The sequence below is a fragment of the Coccinella septempunctata genome, chromosome 1 (genome assembly GCF_907165205.1).
Source record: "Coccinella septempunctata chromosome 1, icCocSept1.1, whole genome shotgun sequence".
NCBI classification, from domain to species: domain Eukaryota; kingdom Metazoa; phylum Arthropoda; class Insecta; order Coleoptera; family Coccinellidae; genus Coccinella; species Coccinella septempunctata.
Genome location: NC_058189.1, coordinates 17300072 through 17320641, shown reverse-complemented (window position 1 = coordinate 17320641; position 20570 = coordinate 17300072). Strand labels below are relative to the sequence as shown.

Sequence of the window (20570 nt, the reverse complement as noted above, 5' to 3'; positions counted from 1 at the left end):
GATTTGTGCCTTCCAAAATGGCATCAACCTCCACCGCCAGGAGTTCCGGATATCTATTTGAGTGATTTGGTAGGGCATGTTTAAGACCTTGATCTATAACCTCCATTTCTTTCTCAGAAAAATTTATTCCAGACAAATTTTTGGTATTTGGGTGAGAATTGAATGGGGATATGAGTTTCTCAGATTCCCTTCTTGATGTTTGTCTTTCTCTCTCAATTTTTAACCTCTTAATCTTGTCTTGAAAGATTCGTGTTCTATGTATTCTAAGTGTTTCGACCTCATATTCTACCTCATTGTAAAAGCTTCTATGGACCGAATTCCCCAACTGTTCCCTAACTATCTGCATTTTGAGTTCGATGCTTTCGAGGTTTCTATAGTGCATTGATAATTCCTTCTTGAGGCGACGTAAGACTGGTCTTTAACTTAGGGAAACGAAGGAAACTGGACCTGTTCGAGATGTATGAAATCGCGAAGGCCATCAAAAGCGAGAGAGATAAGTGTTTAAATACTCAAACAGACCTACATCTATCATACCACCCAATATATGAAAGTTTGATTTAATCAAGCGACTGTGTCTGGAAAACGCCTTAAAAACATAGAACGCGAATTGACCGACACCACAAAACAATAACTAACATTTGAACTATATAACCTAAAACTATAAAATAGTGCGAGAAAAAACAAAAGTGACAAGAAAGTGCCAATGCTCAATTTGAAATTAAAAAACTGCATATTACATGATATAAAGTGTGTATGTCCTTCTGTCATGATTGAAAATCTGAAATAAATTTTTGACAAGTAAGTTCGATGATGTTTCAAGTGTTTGTGATCATTTCGTAAAATTGTATCTTCTAGAACTTCTGAGAATGCCGATGAGGCGAAACATGTCGAGTTGATTTTAAAATAAATTTCAACAATCCATGAGTACAACCTTACTCTTCATTCTATAAAATACAGATGATTGTCCCCGTTTCAGGAAGATGTGTTTTTGTGTGTTATAGAGTTAACGAGAATGCACATTTGTTTGGTTTAGTTGAGGAATGATAAGAAGTTCATATGTTCAATGTCATTTAATTTCGTAAGTGAAAATAGATTACAGTTTCACAGTTAGGAGAAATTTACATTGGATAATTGTTACACAGTTCGTGTTCACATACGATGCATTGTAATATGGTTCCCCCGTATTTTTGCTTGAGTGTGCTACACGAATTTGTGTCACCACATTCTCTCTTCCATAAACTTATTCTATTCGTCGCAAGCTGATATTGTAGACACCGGGCCCCTTTTTTACATTCGCCGTATGTGTTGACTGTACCTTTCCTGCAGTCACTGTCGTAATAATTACTCTCACAACTCGTACACAAGGAGGACGATGCTGAAAAAAAAAAATTATTTTTAAAAGATGTCTAAGGACATTCTAATCGATGGACTTTACTTATTATCCATTTTCAGAGAGAAGTGGACTGTATAAACTGTTTATTCAATTATATTTTCTAGGGAAGCAGGAAGAAAGACTTTTGATTAATAACGATCTTTATTCGTTGTCAAAGTCGAATACAATCTGCCTAATTCACATTATCTCAATATCCGTCAACATATGTAGAGATTCTTTCGCTGCATGCGTGATGGAAATATAAATGAAAAGCATTTTTATAGTGACGGATCTGTGATTCGAATATCAATAATAAATACCTCATTTTATATAGGTAAAATGACAAAGCTGAAAGAAAAATATTACTAATAGATAAAGAAATATTAGTAATAGATACAGCATATTTGACAAATCGAAAATAAATGGGAAATTTATGTCTAATATGAGCATGAGAGGCGAAAAGAAATAATATTGCAAACTAGTTAAGGGTCTAGAGTTCAAGCCGGCTTCTACCTGCGTCAGCAGTGTATAAAATTCTTCGAATGTAAGAGTATGCGAGGCTACAACTCGTTGCAGATGGTGTTTGGCAGAAGTGAACCTTCTGAAGACAGCAATGAATTCTTTGGATGAGTAACCAGAGACCAACTCTCTAGATGTACCGAACGTGTGCTTAAGCAAATGAATAAGGCACCTTTTCTTTGGCCTCGACCTGAAGAAGCTCTTATGTTGTAAGATACACCATCCTTGAGAAAAGGACGGCTAGGTCGAGTTCGAAACGCGGTTAAATTCCCCAACTTCTGATAATAATAATATAATAATAATAAAAAACTTTATTCACAAAAAATCATCTTTACATTATTCACAATGAAAATGGGAAATGTCAAAAACAGAAAATACACAAGAGTGATTATGCTTACGTTTGACTCATTCCTGACAAAAAATCAAATATGGTGTAGGGTTCTTGCTGTATTAAGTGTTCATGAATCTCTCTGCGAAATTTTTTGAATTTATCAACCTGCCTTATGCGTCTTGGCAGTGTGTTGTACAGTTTGATACACATATGAGTACAAGATTTTTCGGTGGAAGAGAGGTTATGCTGAGGATAAATGAAGTAGTCGTTCCTTGTGTTATATGAACAGGTCTTTTCGAACTTTGTGAAGTATTGAGGCTGTTTATACACAAATTGTAGGCATTTAAATATATAAAGGGCAGGTTAAGTAAGTATATTGTTTTTTTTGAATACACCTCTACAGTTTTCCCTATACTTCATCTTGAATATACTTCTAATGGCGAATTTCTGTATTCTGAATATAGATAAAGCGTGTGGGCTATTTCCCCAGAACATAACGCCATAACTTAAAAGGGACTGGAAGTTGGGAAAATACACTGCATAAGAAACTCGACAGTAAACTCAGTACGCAGTATACGCAGTGTGTATACTACCTTGTTCAGTTTTCCCTGAAGTTCACGAATGTGTTCGGCCCACTCAAGGTGTTTGTCGATGGTTATACCAAGGAATTCGGTATGATCTTTCAGCTCAACTGGCTTACCATTGGGAGTAATCGATAAGCTTTCGGATTTTCTTAGTTTATGAGAAAAGAAGGCAACTCAGTTTTGTTATCATTGAGAATAAGATTATGCGACGGATACCATCGCTCAATTGACTCGGATGTGGCATTTAGAAGTTCCTGTAGGACCGCCAGAATTTTCTGGCGAAGTATGATATTGGTGTCATCCGCGTGATTAAAGAAGAAATCATACAACCGAGGAATTACTTCTGGCATATAATTTACATAAATAAGGTAAAATAATGGACCCAGGATGCTGCCCTGAATCACACCTCTTATTATTTCCGTTATGGTGGATCTATAGTCAGGGCAGCCGCCAGACATTTTGCCGCCCCGGCAAAATAAAATTTCGCCGCCCCCGCAAAATAAAATTTCGCCGCCCCCGCAAAATGATATTTTGCCACCTTGCTGTGACTATATTGAGTTTAAGTACATCATTCTTTATGGAATAACGTACAGCATGTTCAAAATGTAGATATTCCGGGATGATTCTTTTTTATAAATTGATATTTCTTAGTAAATGTTGAATCTAAAAAAAAGATAAGAAAAAAAAAAGAATACAAAAGAGTGGGTTATATATCTACTAACTACGCCGGCGCTTGTATCATACAGTAAAATATATAGGTACAGTGAAACGTTTGGAAAATACTGATATTGAACTGACCTTAATATGATTCAATTTGAATTTCTAAACTACATATAAAGAGATATATGAAAATCTACAACAGTCTCAATTCGTATAAACACGATATACTATTGTAAAGGGTTGTTCGGTACTCTTGCTTCTCGAGTATTTTGAATTCCTCTTAGAAATTAATATTTCCAATTCGGATTGGCAAACAGAATATAAAAATTATTTCTGAGTTATCTTGGAAGCCGTCCCAAAAACTATACAGTCTGTGACGTTTATCAAAGAGACCGACTGGCTAGAGAGCAAAAAAAGGGGCAGTGAGTGAGCGCTGCGGTGGAAATATTTACAGACTGACTTTGATAGTTAGTTATGAGTAGATACGATCTTTGATCGTTTTCCATCTGGCGGTATTCCCCTTGTTTCTGGTTAAGTGAACATACTTTGAGAAAACATATGTGAATTGTTTGGCGACCAAGCGCAAAAAGCCGCCTTTTCGATTTCACTCTAATAATTAATAATGTTCGTCTTTGGTGTGAAAAAATTGGTATCCACTGATTTGCCGCCCCCAGAATGTGCCGCTCCGGCCCGGTTTGCCGGTCCTGACGGCGGCCCTGTCTCTAGTCGATTCCATTTACGTTCAACTCAACATATTGAAAGCGTCCTCGCAAATAACTTTTAATTAAATCCAGCTGTCTATCTCTAATGCCATAGATTTTGAGCTTCGTTATGAGTACCTCATGAATAACCGAGTCAAAAGCCTTGGAGAAGTCAATGAAATACCCCAACAATAAATCATCCCCCTCCAAACCCTCAGTCAATGTGTCAATGAGTTTGTAAATGGCCGTTTCAGTGCCGGGAATGAAACCGTGTTGCTGACTATTGAACACACTAAACTTCCTGAAGAAACTACATAGTTTATTGTATAGAACATTTTCAAATATTTTCGAGAAACTGGCAAGTAAACTAATTGGTCTATAATTTCGTAGATCAGTAGGATCATTCTTTTTGAAAGTTGGTTTTATCACAGTTGTTTTGACTTTTTCAGGAAAAATTCCATATTTAAAACTATTATTAATAATATATGCAAGAGGCTAGACTATGTTGTTTATAGTTTTTTTTTATGACATTTATTGGTATTCCGTCTTGGCCTGTACTATTTTTAATACTTAGTATTTTAACAACTTGATAAATTTCAGATTCAGTTACGTCGAACATATAAAATGAATTTTCCACGCGCTTTACAAACTTAACATGTGATGGAGAATGCAAGTAAGAATGTGATTCAGGACCTCGAAACACATCACTGAAATTGTTTACAACTTCTTGAGGAGGACCTTGCTTATCAAGTTGATTTATAACAAGTTACTCACTAGACGGCCATAAAATTTGACACTAACCTTGGAAGAAGACAGAATATCTGTGGATGTATATAGAAAAGAATCCCAAACAGTAGCAATAATAAATGAAAGCTCGAACCACCCCGCTTACCACAAATTTGCTGCCCTCAACAGTTACTTACACAGACTATTGAGTTTACCATTGAGTAGAAGAAATTTTGATAAAGAGTTGGAAATAATAAAGTATATTGCTTACAAAAATGGTTACAAGTCAAATGTGGTTGACCGGTTGTTGATGAGGAAGTTCATAAAATTACACAACGATGATTCTAGGGATAATAAACAACCAGCGAAGAGATTATCGCTACCATTTTACGGAAAAATGTGTTATCCCATTGCGAAAATATTTAGAAGACACAACATAGACATAGTATTCAAGGCCAACAACTGCCTTTACAACTATCTACTGAACTGAAAGGATGTGACCCCGATATTGGAAAAGAACGGTGTATACAAACTCAACTGTAAGACATGTGATAAATTCTACATCGGTAAAACGTTTAGGGCCTTGGGTACAAGGATATCTGAACACATAAGGAACTATAACGACAAAAGTTCCTTTGGAAAACATCTCAAAGGTGACAACCATGAATTTGATAAGGATGAAAATGTAGAACTTCTACACAGCTTAGATAGGGGTAATCTGCTAGACTTGATGGAGATATATGAAATTGCAAAAAATTTAAAAATATACCCCGATAAGTGCCTTAATACACAAGTGGAATCCCACCTCAGCTATCACCCCATTTTCGAGAATCTAATATAGTATTGTTCACTTCATATGTTGTCATTCGGAACGTGGCCTTTACATCTGTCAGTTGTCATGTCAACACTCGATATCCCGTAAGTTGTCAATTATATATAGGACGCTGTCGATACGAATATTATAGTGAAGAGAAGAATCTATTGAAATTGAAAATAAAACCGAAAAAAATTTTTATTCAACCCTCTTGATGTTGTAAAGTGGAAGAGACGATGACTATATGTATATAATACTTGAAATCTGTATGTTTGACAAGTAAGTCCCCATTCTATTATTGTAAGGGGATCACATATCTATTTCCTTTTTCCTTTTGTAGAACTCCTGAAGATGCCCTAACAAGGCGAAACATGTAGAATAGATATTAAATAAAAAGAATCCATTAAGTACAAGTAGTTCATTATATTATAAGTTGATTTATGTTAGTGTTTCTACCAGTTTTGTTATTGATGAATGACCAAATTGTTTTATTTTTATTTGCCGAGTTGTTGAATTTTTCAAAGTAAAAATCCTGTTTCGCTTTTTTGATTGTCGCATCATATGTTAACCTAAGCTTCTTTTAAGCTGGTTAGAGTTTCGTATTATTGCTTGAAATTACATAGAAAATATCTAATATACTTTTAATTCTTTCGATTTCTGAATTATTCAATGGTGCGAATTTATTTTTAGGTGTTAATTTGATAACTTTTGTTGAAAAATAAATCTGAAACATATACTTATATAAAGCTATGAATTGGTCCCATTGAGAATTTACATCTTCTGGAGGTATACTATATACAAACTCCCAGTTAAGATCTGACAAATATTCATTGAACATTGTAAGGCCTACCTCATTTATTGTACGTACAGTTGTTGATTTGTATGACTTCTGCGAACTAACAAGCTTGAAGGATACAATTTGTGGCAAATGATCTGAAAGGTGTGGTTGTTCTGTATAGGCTGATTGTACATTGTCGGGATTTGTAATTATATTGTCGATGCATGATGTTTTTCATGTAGGAGTGCTGATAAGCAATTTAGTATTGAATGATTCAATGATATGTGAGAATTTATTTTTGTTGGAATCTTTAGATGATGGTTCAGTATGAATATTAAAATCGCCTGCTATCAGATAGTCCACGTTCATATCAGATAACAATTGTAGGAGGATTATCAACTTCTCGAAGAAGAGATTTACATCACTTTTTGAAGAATTGGAGGATCTATACACTGAAGCAATAATATTGTTTTTGTTTACAAATTCCATTGATATGGCCGCGCATTCGAAAGAATGTGGTACGCTCTTGTGAACTACATTTTTCATTTCTGTCACCTGTTCAATAAAGTTATCTCTGATGTATATTGCACTACCACCATGTGCTCCATAATTCCGACAGAATGACGAGGCGAGTTTATAATTTGTCAAACTGTAGGCACAGAGTTGATCTTTTGACATCCAGTGTTCGGTAATAGCCAGGAATTGAAAGTTTTGTTTGTTTGTTGGGATCCTTCAATTTATCGAATAATAGATTTGACACTGAACGAGCGTGAACTACACACGTGTGTTACATCTTTCGAATATCTCTCATTAAATATGAGTAAAAATAATTACAATCTACGTCAAAAGGAAAACGTTAATTTATCTGTGCTGGATTCAGAAATGTCCATTGTTGAGGAGCTAAAAAGCTTTATTGACAATAAAATAAATAGTGCAACGAAGGAGCTGAAATCCGAGATTGAGATACTGAACGCCAAAATCGAGGAATTACAGAAAGCTAATGAAAAACTGAGAAACGCTCTGTGTACTCACGAATTTCCGAGAAGCAACTCGAATTCTATTGGGGAGCAACCCCAATCAGATACCTCGACATCATCTGTTACAACTGTAATCGAGGTAAACACTGGTAAAGCAAAGAAGAAACGAGAAAATAACACCACTAAACTGAATGTTCCAAAAAAGAATCAGGAGACTCTTCAAAGCAACAAAACCAAACAATTTATCATTGGAAACAATTCTCAGAGTAAGGGCAACGGCGTTTTCTCTGCTTCATGTTGGTAAATGTAACGAGGAGTGCACCGAGGAGATCCTGAAAGAGTATATGGTGGCGAATTCTCCGAATCATACCTTCGATGTCGTCAAACTTCAATCTAAAGGTTACCACACATCGTTCAGAGTTGGTGCTCCTGAATCCTTGAGGGACACTTTGTATGATCCCGATTACTGGCCGTCTGGGATTCTGGTGAAGAGATACTTTTTCCCGAGAAAAAGTTCAGATCCAGTAATCACCTGAGTGGTTCATTGCCAGTTTTGTATGACGACAACACAAAATGTAGTGAGGTAATTGTATCGAACGAAACTCACCCATCTGAGGGCCGTTATTTTAAGGTTATGCATCTTAATATCCAGTGCTTGTCTAATAAACTTTCTCTTCTTCCATTACTTTTGACCGAAAAAAATCCGGATGTTATATGTTTGAACACTGGATTACTGCAGAGCATGATATTAATTTATTTAAACTCGCTCAGTATGTACAGATTTCACAATTTTGTAGATCCAAACACATTCATCGGGGAACTATAATTTATGTTAAACAGAATATTTTCAGTTACTGTAAGAGATTATCTTTTCTTGAAAATTATAATGCTGAGCTCTCGTTTGAGTGCTGCGGCGTCTCTGTTTCTGATAATGTATGTATTATATGTATAGGTCTGATGGAGGGGATCTCGAAATTTTTGAGAGCGCTTTCGCCTCGATGCTGGGAGAGGTGACCTCGACTTTTTCTTGTTGTTTGATTTGTGGTGATTTTAATATCGATGAGATGGATACTAGCTGCTATAAGACAAAATCTCTCAGAAACATTCTTAATGCATTCGACCTTCACTCCATGGTTAGCTCTCCGACTAGGATATTTACTAATTGTAACGGTGTAACCAGTCAAAGTAGCATTGACTATGTTATTACGAATGGGTCAGCCTCTGATCAAATTAATGTTGAAAACACCCCTTCTGGCCTATCAGATCATCATTTTCAGATCGTTGAAATTTTCGCACAATCGGTCGAACCGCATAGGCATACGATGTTTGAGAGATATTCTAGGTCCTTCAATACAGAATCCTTGAACGAGTTCAATAGCCTTTTAAGCAGGAACCTCCTGTTTGATTACCATGAATGCACGAACGTCGACACATTTTCTGTATTCTATGATACCTTTATGTGGTGTTTTCAGGTGGCATTTCCCACTAAGCATAAGAGAATCAGATGTTGCTTACGCGATAAACCCAGATATTCAGATGAAGTCAAGATGAAATTCAGACAATTGGAATTACTGTCTAAGTCATCTTTGTTTTTTTATGATGACAATATAAAGGACGAGTGCAGGCGTCTGAAACTCGATATTACACGTACGGTGGAACAGGAAAAGCGGAGTTTTATTTATGACAAAATTAATAATAGCAGGAATAAAAACAAGACCATAAGGGAAATAATCAAATCAATTTAATCGGAGTATTCCCCTCGACCCGGCCTGAAATTAGAAATGAATGGACATATGATTGCCGATACCGCGGATTTATGTCGCGAGTTCGGCAAGTTTTTTGCAAATACTGCGAAGAATATGGTAGACAAGTATTTCCGGGACCCAGGCGGAATTGGATGCACAACTGCGAGATGTAGAGTCGCCGAATCCATGTATTTTGATCCCATCACCCCTGGCGAAATACACGAACTTATCAATGCGCTACCAAATAAGCGTTCTACAGGCGTAGACGAGATTCCGGTGTCTGTTCTGAAGTATTCCGTTGATGTGATTAGTCATCATATTGCGGATGCTATCAATTGTTCCGTGTTGAGTGGTGTTTTCCCGAACATTTTGAAGACCGGGCGCACAATTCCTCTGCTTAAAAAGCATAGTCCTACTGATTTTAACAACTATCGGTCTATTACAACAGTTGGAATTTTTTCCAAGATTTTTGAGAAAACAATGGCTCGTCGGCTTATGACCTCTTTGAAAGAGGTAGGTTACTATCGGAGTCTCAACACGGCTTTAGGCCAAACCGATCGACAAACACGGCAATAGCCGACATTGTGCAACATGTATCCTCAAGTATGGACAGGGGAGAATTTGTGATAATGCTCTGCTTCGATCTGCGTAAGGCATTTGATTGTCTTGATGCAGATTTTGTGTCTAAAAAGATGGAGCATTTGTGTGTTAGAGATTTCCTGAATCAGTGGTTTACATCGTTCTTGAAAGATCGCTCGATTGTTGTGACTGTTGATGGTGAGCGGTCCGACGTTTTCGCGGTACCTATTGGCACCCCACAGGGTAGTGTGTTGGGGCCTTTATTATTTTTAATATTAATTAATGACTCATATGAATTTATTACGGAAGGTAGGGTTTTCCTTTATGCTGACGACACCACGATAGTGATCAGTGATAGGTGTCGTGATCGTTTACTAGTAAAATTGCAAACAGTTATTGCTCAATTTATAGACTGGTGTGAGCGTAACAAACTCATCATAAACTCGGAGAAGTCAACAATAGTCGAGTTTCATAATCAATATAGGGAGCCTTTTTTGCGATCATTCAAACTCAATGGGGGCATTTTAACGGCATCATCGCAGGTCAGCCTTCTCGGCACCATATTGGACAGTCATTTGAAATGGTCTGCCGAGATAAATAAAATTTGTAAAAAATTGAATAAATGCTACTACACTCTGTACAATATAAAGAAATTTATTGACACAGACGCTGCATTGACCTTTTACTTTTCGAACATATTCTCGGTGCTACGGTACAATGTTGTCGTCTGGGGGGCGGCTGTGGACTGGAGGAGTGTCTTCATTGTACAGAAGCGCATTTTGAGGTTGCTCTTTGGCATCGATTCGAGATCTTCCGTCAGACCCGCTCTTATTGCCCATGGTTTATTGTCTTTTCCTTGTATTTATATGTATTATTTGCTTGTCTATGTTCACGATATAAAGGAGAATTTGACGAAACGATCTGAGTTTCATCAATATTCCACTAGAAATATGCATAAGTTGCATATTCCTAAGCACTCTCACTCTTTCCATGAGCGATCTCCATATCATGCAGGAATTAAGTTATATAATTTGTTGCCCTGCTCTTTAACTAGGTTGAGCGCCAAGGCGTTCAGACGAGGTTTGAAGTCCTGCCTCATAGAGAATTGCTTCTATAGCGTAGAGGAATTTATTCGATACTGCTCTAAATAGATGAAATTGTTGATTAATATTTCTATTTCAGTGTCAACAATATTTGTTTTATAAATTGTATGCGTTGTTTTTATGTATTTGTGCTTGTTTCTTTACTTCTTTTCGATTTGACATACCTTGTATTTATTGATGGTCAAATAAATTATGACTTTAGCCTTGCGGCTTTCACACTCCTCTCCAGAGGAAAATTCACTTATCCCAGATATCTCAGATATCAAAAGGATTAAGCTCTGTTGGAGCCCTTTCCAGGTTTTCGGGCTCGTGGTGGTGGTCGGGTCCGGGTCGCTCCTCGGCTTCCTGCTGTAGGTTGGATTCCTGCTCCACCCGCACTTCCTGTCGGAGCAGACGGTGTTCCTCTGCATTCCCCATGTACTTGCGTACAGTTCTCGTCGTTCCGAGCAGTACCGCCTTCTGCATGACTTTATAAATATTTTCGTCCAACTGAAGTTTCCTCAAGTTCTCTAGTAGTTTCTTCGGTATCAGGCCTGTATTATTATTATTATTATTATTATTATTGACGGTACTGAAACCTTGAAAGATGAATATTCTTCAGGACGATTCGTCTGTAGTTTGTTGCAGTGCACAACGTTGAAATCATTTTTCTTCAGATAGTCGACTATTTTGTCCTCTGTGATAAAGGGATCTAGGTTACTGATGTGAATACTGTGTGATTGCCTTGATCTCTTCTGTTTTTCCAGTACCAATTATACCTCGGTTTCGCTTAGTTTGATTCCTTTTTTTCTTATTTACTTGTACAAACCCATCAGAATCGGATGTATGCGGTGATGAAATTTCTTCACTTTCACTGTTAATATGAGCGGGTGGTTTTTCTACTATCGTAGACCATGAATTGGTGTTTTCTGTAATTTTATTCTTCTTTTCGGACTTGGGATAGCCATCTGTATCTATAGAACAGCTTATTGCCTTGGTTGGTATAGGATTCGTGATTTGAGGTTCTAGCTTTTCACTATTGACTTAAGTTGCAAGTTTTCCTTCTTGAGTGATTCAACTTCCTTGTTCAGCTCGCCGATAGCGGAAAGTAGATGTATTTCCAGATTATCTCTTATGGATGATTCGATCATCGTGGTAATCACAGGAAAAAACTCCTCTAGCAAATTGTTTCCAGGACATTTTGAGGTTATGGTAGGTGTTTTGCACAAGGTGCATTTCCATACCTTTTTTTGGCCCGTTTTCTTCATACTTTCATATTATATACCATTATATCTGGTTAAAACCCAAAAGAAGGAGATATTCGACATCCAACGACTCTACAACCTTTGTATTACAGTCGAACCAAAAAAGAAGGCAGAAAGTCCAAGCCAGTGCTTTAGGTGCCAAAGGTACGGACATGCACAGAACAAATGCTCCTTCCCGTGGAGATGCGTGAAGTGCTCAGGAAGCCATAGCAGCAATGACTGCACACTCACCAGAAAAGGTGAAGGAATGCCACATGCGTCTTATGTGGAGAAGAGGGCCATCCTGCTAGCTACAAAGGATATAGCGAGTTCAAGCTAGTGACCAGAAAGAAGAATTCCCGAAAACCAGCTGAACAGTAAAAGCCGGTAAAAAAAACTAAAACTACTGTTCAAAAAATGCAGGAAGTAGAGAAGGCCAAACCTACAGAACAGGAAAAGAAGAGGGAAACTTCAAAACCTGTTCGGAAAAAAGAAGAACAGAAGAAGCCTCCAATGAAACAGGCTGTAAACAGTCAACAGGAGAAGAAAAAGATATCTGAATCAGCCGATGATTTAGATATCTTCACGGAGAAAATTTTCAACAAGATAATGTTGAAAATTGAGAGGGAAATGGACAAAAAACTCCAAGCATTATCCAGTAAACTGAATTAATGGACCTCACTGATATTAGGAAGAAATCCCTCAAGATAATCTCGTGGAACATAAACGGGATCAACACTCAGAAACCGAGATAGAAGAAATAATATCAGAGAGACAACCTGACATTATACCCCTACAGGAAACAAGAATAAACCGGAAGAGACGACTGAATTTCATGAATTATGAAACATATAGATGTGACAGAATAACAAACACCGGAGGAGGAGTGGCAATATTGGTGAGAACAGATTTGAAACACTACTTCAAAAGTATATCCGACGAAACACAAGGAGAAACAGAAACAGTAACGATTGTTGCCGAATTAAATCGTCAAAGAGTCGAAATTACCTCGGCATATAAGCGACCACCAAACAATTTATTGGAAGAGGAGATAAACAACATGTTGGAAGGGACAAACCCGAAAATCCGCATCGGAGATTTCAACTGTAAATCCCCATTATGGAACAGCAGAGCAGAGAATAAAAATTGCAAAAAACTCGAGGATTTCGCCGATAAACAAAATGCCATAGTGATTGGACCAGAGTTACCGACATATCTTGCTTTTGGTATAGGAATACCAGATGTAATAGATATCGCGATACTGAAAAATATAACTCAAGAATTCTCTATTGGAACTTTGGAAGATGGAACCTCAAACTACAATCCCGTGGAATTGACAATTGGAGAAGAACCAAGAGAAAAACTGATGGAAATAAGAGAACATAAAAATTGGGCTAAATGCAGCCATTTAAAACAATCGGAAATAACAGAAATGCCAACAATAAGCACTCCAGGGGATCTAGAATGTGCGGTTGATAAACTGGAAGAGATTATATTGAGAGCTCATTAAAAAAGCTCGAGAAGATTGAAGAGACCAGCACCAAGTCATTCGCATGGCGATACGCCTAAAGAAGTAAAATATCTTATACGAGAAAATCGAAGACTTATATCGGATATATCGGATGAAGAAAAATGATCTGTATAGAAAGAACCGTAACCGACATAGCCAAGTTCTGAAAAATGCCCTGAAAGATCTAAGAACAAGCAGATGGAACAAAAGGGTTCAAGAACTGAATACAATCGATCATTCTGCATGGAGAATGCAAAAAAGCCTACGAGGAGAAAAGACTAAAATTCCACCCCTACACGGAGAAAGGGGAATGGCAGAGACAAGAGAAAAGAGAGACTGCCGAATAGATAGGCAACACGGGGGACACGTTTTTAGAATTAGGTTAAGAATTTTTGGAATCCCGTCGGAAATGGCGCTAGTGTTTGGTGGCCAGTTCAAGAACTAGTGGATGTGGATGAAAGAAATCTGTAATCTATGACAGAACTCAAGTCAGCTGATTTCCGTCATTCCGTCTGTCTGAGTTTGTTTTGTTTAATGCAAAAAGTTAGAGTATTTCGAGATTTTTGTTTATTCCCCGAAAAAGAAATTGTTTGCTTTCGAACACATGGTGAGTTTTTGTATATATTTCCATTATCAATTAAAATTATGTATTGCTTGATTTTACAAAATTGCGAAATGTTATTCATTTTTTGGATACCAAAATATAGAATATTTTTTCAGATCCCATGCCCAGAAGAAACAAGAAAGACTCAAATGGCTTTCAAGTCTGGATGGCTTTAAACAATAAATGCCACACAAAAGTTGTAGGGACCAGGGATTCAAGTTTTTGAGAACTAGAAGTCTCAATCTAGGGGATCCTCCAGGAAATATGTTTGCTGCTTTTCGAACTGTTATTATTACATCATATAAAACTGCAATAATTTGATATTTGACCATTTCTAAATCTAACAAGAGTTATGAAAATGATGAGAATGGCATATTGTACCGCCATTTGGACATATTGCATCGATAACCCCTAAGTTGAAATTATTTTTAAAGTCGCATGTAACATTTTTCTGGTTTACATATGAAGAACATGTGGACTCGGTTGTTCATGATTAATTGGATTATGGTATGTATTTCTCTAATAATTGTAAAAAGTATTACAATAATATACAATATGATATGACCACATAGAAATAAAGCCTGAATCCATCAAATTCAGTTATTCATGTATATCAAAGTTCAGTTTTTGTGTTTAGTTTGGCCCATATTATTTATCCATTCAACCCTTTAAAAGATCAGTTCCTTTATATAATGTATCCTGTACAATATTGTAATTATAGTTGTTATTGTCAAATATTTCTATTATATATTCATTTCGGTTAAATTTCTGTATATTCTTTCTATACAAATGTAATTTTCTAATATTTTCCTTAATATATATTTATTTCAGTTGATTTTCTATTTCATTACACTATTTCATGATTCGTCTAAAAATCTATAATTACCAAGTTCGAAAAATACACTCCATCGACTCTCTCTACTCCTATTGTTCTTTTAATCGAATCTTTCCCACTAAACTCGATAAAAAGAACAATAGGAGTAGAGAGAGGCGACGGAGTGTATTTTTCGAACTTGGTAAATATTATTTCAAAAACGAGGCCGTTATTTGAATTCCCCGCGCAAATTTTTTCGGATTAGTTTCTCCAGTAGCCAAGGGGGGCGCCACAAAACGTGTCGCCCATGAATAACACTGAATTGACTACTCTCCTCTTTCCCTTTCTCTATGGGGAATGGCTTATACCAATACTGATAAGGCAGATGCATTGGCGGACTCGTTCGAACGAGAATCGAGAATAAATTACAGGATAGAGGTTTTTTTTTGACAGAAGGCAGAACTCACCAAAATAAATCGTTCAACTACAAATTGTCTATATAAAATATCCAAGATTGCTGAGATACAACCCTTAGAAGTTCGACAAAATTTCATTGAATTTCAAGTAGAGTCATTCGGGGTAACTGAGCGCAGTGGGTAAGTGTGCGCACTGCGTATATCTCGACTATGCAATGTATGAAAGAGTGGTTCATTTGGGTGAAGCAAGGGCTCAGAATCGCCATATTAGTTTTTCATAGGAGTGCGCCGTGCCACATTTCTTTAACTTTTTATTTGCAATCAATCAAATTTAGTAGTTTTTTTGTTAATTTTTAGCATCTCTGCACATTCTGCCAGATCCAAGTTCCGAGTCCCTCAGTGTTAAACAATATTTTATTCGATCATGGGCATATTAATCTAAATATATAATAAAACATTTTAGGTTCTCTTAGCTGCTCAACTCTATAAGAACGTCAATTCAAATTTTGGCTTACTGGGGAAAGTGTGCGCGGGTAAGTGTGCGCGGGTAAGTGTGCGCATAGATTCATTATATGGGCATTTGTTCAGTGAAGAATAAATTATGACATTGTTGATTTTCTTGGTTAAGACTCGATCAATATTGTCCTATTTGTTCAGAAAAATATGAAGAGCCACCAACAGGGGAATGTATCAAGTGTTGTGTTCACCAAGAATTGTGGCACGAACAATAATGCACTGCTTGTAAAAAGGCGCTTCTGTATTGACAATAAACAGCATTTCTCTAATATTGTAACATTTTGAGGACATTATTTTGTAATTTGTTTTGATTGTGTGGTTCACTAAGCACTGCGTTCACTTACCCCGTGAGGGTGCGCACACTTACCCCCATTACGGGGAAAGTGAACGCACTCCGACTCTCTCTATAAATTTTTTTTTTGCGGAAAGAAAACAATTTTGTTTGTCTGCTTTTTGATGTTTTCTTATAGATTAGAAAATTCTCTATCCTATGAATATGTTTTAATTTTCCAAGCTTCAACATTTGAAACAGAGTATGGCTTGAAAGGCAAAAGTGCGCACAGTTGCCCCGAATGACTATACACACTAACAACATTGTGACAAGTTGACCAAGATGAATATTTGATCACACAACCCATGCGTTCCTCCACAAAAATGAATTACACATTAAAAAAGCCCATTTGAAATGATTAATTCAACAAAATGTGACTTGGCCGGTTTTTCTTCTGTAGCCTGCAAATGTTAGTTTCAATGTTTTGGAAAAATATATTTACCATACAAAAAGAACACAAATTGGGATAATTTTCGGAGATGCAGAATTCAAAATGTTTTCGATTAACACGATTTTTGCGCCTCAAAAAAGTGGGAAACCGCTAATTAACGCTAAATTGAAATTCATACTTACGATCCTTAGACCCAATCATCTTACTATTGCATTTCGAACCTTGACAAGTACTACAGAATTTGAGTGCGGCAAAATGACTTCTCATTTGTTGTTGGCACCTGTCACCAGTGGCACATCCTCTACGATAATAAGGTTTATGTCCTTCATTCAATATATACTCTGCATAACAGTGATCCTCTCCCTTGCATGTCGTGAGATCCGTTACGTTTCCTGTGCGACAGTCATTGGAATCTCCTGAGCCTGTGCAATACCGACATTCCAAGGAATCGACTGGCAAGAAGAAAACGTTACTGACACTCAAAAAAATGAAAATTAATGACTTGTATGTCTTCATGGTAAGAACCGGTATGGGTTAATTGCAAGGTAGATTATATATATAGAGAGTGAGAAATTAACAAAATTCGAAGATAAATTTGCATTTATATCTCCTGATAGCTGAACTTAATATATGCCTTATCCCTAACGTCACTCCAATACACTTTTTAAGTATGGCATTAACTTAAATGGAAAGTGCAGTATTATGGGTAGGTATAATAATCGATATTTGCTCCGTTTCAATAGACAATCTTAATATATAAAACAAAGTCGTCATTTTGTGGGTTCCACAATTTATAAGATTGGATGAACTGTTTGTTATTATTAAATATGATTTTTTGTATTCTTCTACGACCGGGTTAACATAAAATACATTAAAACTCTGAAAAATTGGATGAGATGAAAAAAAAAAGGAATGAAGCCTGAATTCTTTTTATGTGGCTCTTTGCCGCGAAGCCCCAGGAAACTGATCCATAAGTCAGTTGAGGCCTAGCAACGGCTTTGATTATCTTCAATTTTGTCTCTTTCGACATGTGGCTTCTTCTTCCTATCATAGGGTAGAGTCTATTCATCGCTGCTCTCGTTTTGTCGATTGCTTGTTTGATATGACTTTTCAAAGCAAGTTCTTTGTCAAGCGTTATTCCTAAATATTTGGCTTCATTTTTTCAGTCTCTTTCTTCGCCGTCAACTTCTAGATTCGTTGTGGGTCGCAGCAATAGTAATATTGCTTGGCTTTTTTGTGCATTGCGCTTGATTTCCCACTTTATGCACCAGTCATTTGTTTCGTCAATCGTTTCTTGTAGAACTCGTTCTATTACTTCTGGGTTGCGGTGTCGAGTTGCTATGCCTGTGTCGTCAGCATATAACGTTAGCATGGTTCTTGGATTCTTCGGAATATCGTGAATGTATATGTTGTACAGAAGTGGCCCAAGCACTGACCCTTGGGGTACTCCAGCCTCTAAATCTCTTGTTGTGAAGCATTCTCCTTCCACTTTCACGTAAAATCTTCTATTTTTGAGATAATTCCCGATCAACTTGCATATTTTGATCGAATATCCAGCACATCTCATCTTATACATTAATCCTTCATGCCATACTCTGTGGAATGCTCTGGCGACGTCTAGTAAAGTCTAGTAAAGTATTCTGTCCCAATAATCACACACACGTGCATTATACGTTTATATGTGGTGGGGGACCTTGATTGAAGGTTACTCGTTGAAATTTGTAACGTTATTTCGAAACCTAAACTCCACCGTACGTTGATTTCACATATAATTAACGTTTATGATTTAGCTGGTTACTGAATCCACTAACATAAAACGTTGTAATTTCAGGGCATCCTCAACGTGTATTCAATAGGAAGTGAGAAACATTAAATAAACGTTGAATACGATACCATTCAACAACTCGTTACTGTAGTCACCAATATGTAAAGTGTCTTTAGCGTACTTCCCCAACGTATATTCAATAGGAAATAAAAAACACTACATCAACGTTGCATACGATATCATTCAACAACTCCTTACTGTAGCCACGAATATGAAACGTGATCCTGAGATGTCTCCTCAACGTATATTCAATCAAAAGCAAGGAGCATTACAATAACGTTGAAGATCAGGTAATCTTTGTTCAAGACGAAACTATCTAAGATCCTCTTCCTGCAGTCTCTATTATGAAACTGAAACGTTTTCTTGTCCTGCAAAGTAGTAAATATTGAAAAAAAAAATTTAAGCGGCATTGTAAGAGCAAAACCGATCACTTTTTCATAACGGATTGAGTCTGTTCTATCAGTTACCATTAGTTATGAGATCAGTTTTTAATTTGAATCCATTCAAGAGTCTGGTATGAGCGATATCTTTGAGTATTCAACCCAAGAAATAATAACTCAAATAATACTCAATGGTGATATTAAGAAATTCAGAATAGATATTGGGATGATGACTTCTGATGTAGATATATGATATTCTGAACTATAAGCTGCGGCGGTCTGATTGACAGCGATGTATGGTAGGACGTCAAAGGTACCAGGTTCGAATCCCGCCGTGGTGATGGATGTTTGCGGTTGTCTTGATGAACCTAGTTTGATAAGAGATAATGTTTGGCTAATGGAAACAATCGCAAGGCACGCTAATGGGTAGAGGCCAGGAAAACAAATAAAATTTTATTTTAGAATCAACATTTAAATTTCGTATGGTAGCAACGTTTCTTCAATCGAATGGCAACGTTATATTCTCGTAGAAATTCCATTCCAAAAACATGTTCGCTACGTTACTGTAAGGCCGACCGGCCACCGAATGCGAAGTTGTGCGAAGCTGAGCATTTTCAGTACTAATATAATTGACAAGCTACGAATCGAGTGACGTAGCTCGTGATTTAGCATTGAAAAAGCACAGCTTCGCCCAACTTCGCATTCGGTGGCCGATCCGCCTAAGGGTGACGTCGGATCTACTTTTGAAGTAGTGTTTCAGATCTGTTCTCACCAATATTGCTACTCCTCCTCCGGTGTTTGTAATTCTGTCACATCTATATGTTTCATAATTCATGAAATTCAGTCGTCTGTTCCGGTTTATTCTTGTTTCCTGTAGGGCTATAATATCAGGTTGTCTCTCTGATATTATTTCTTCTATCTCGGTTTTCCGAGTGTTGATCCCGTTTATGTTTCACGAGATTATCTTGAGGGATTTCTTCCTAATATCCGTAATGTCCATTAATTCAGTTTACTGAATAATGCTTGGAGTTTTTTTCTCCATTTCCCTCTCAATTTTCAAAATTATCTTGTTGAAAATATGTGAAGATATCTAAATCATCGGCTGATTCAGATATCTTTTTCTTCTCCTATTGACTGTTCACAGCCTGTTTCATTGGAGGCTTCTTCTGTTCTACTAGGAAATATGAACCAATATTCAATATACCATTATAACATACATATTCCAGTTACTTACATATGTAGGTACTATCTATAGAATTTTCAGAACCACAGTTAAAAAAAACCTTACAGACATATACAAGACTTGTATGTCAGTATAATAATAATAATAATATATACAGGGTATCCCAAAACTAGTAAATCAAACAACACACCACGGTAGAGTAGATCAAATACTATCGAAAGACAACATTAGTTGAGCGAAAATGTACCGTTTCCAAAAAAACCTAACCTGAAATTACCGATTTTTGGTCTATTTTTCTAATTACAGGGCCAATTTGTGATTAAGGACAGCGTTTTTCGACCATATTATCAACCCTTCAGAGGGGGTTTATTCTGAGTAATAAAATTTATGTAGAAAAAACAATTGTTTTAATAATTTACATTTACTTGAGTTTTCGATTAACTACTTGGAATAATTTTAATTAGGTGTGATAAAACAATAATCTAGGA

The 20570-nt window shown here is 36.7% G+C and overlaps 1 protein-coding gene across 1 annotated transcript; it reads right to left on the bottom strand.

Annotated features, from left to right (window-relative positions):
- Window positions 1-1055: 1055 nt before the first annotated feature.
- Window positions 1056-17237, bottom strand: LOC123322791. The gene is made up of 2 exons (XM_044910809.1): window positions 16877-17237; window positions 1056-1375 (listed from the first exon to the last, which is right to left on the bottom strand). Exons 1-2 carry the CDS (start codon window positions 17208-17210, stop codon window positions 1119-1121), a joined length of 591 nt encoding a protein of 196 aa, XP_044766744.1. The 5' UTR covers window positions 17211-17237; the 3' UTR covers window positions 1056-1118.
- Window positions 17238-20570: the final 3333 nt, after the last annotated feature.

Excerpts from the sequence above, each read along its gene's own strand:
- LOC123322791 (XM_044910809.1), bottom strand. The coding sequence starts at position 17,210 with ATGAAGACATACAAGTCATTAATTTTCATTTTTTTGAGTGTCAGTAAC. Across the intron at positions 1,376-16,876 it reads GATGATTGGGTCTAAGGATC|CATCGTCCTCCTTGTGTACG; the intron begins GTAAGTATGAAT and ends TTTTTTTTTCAG.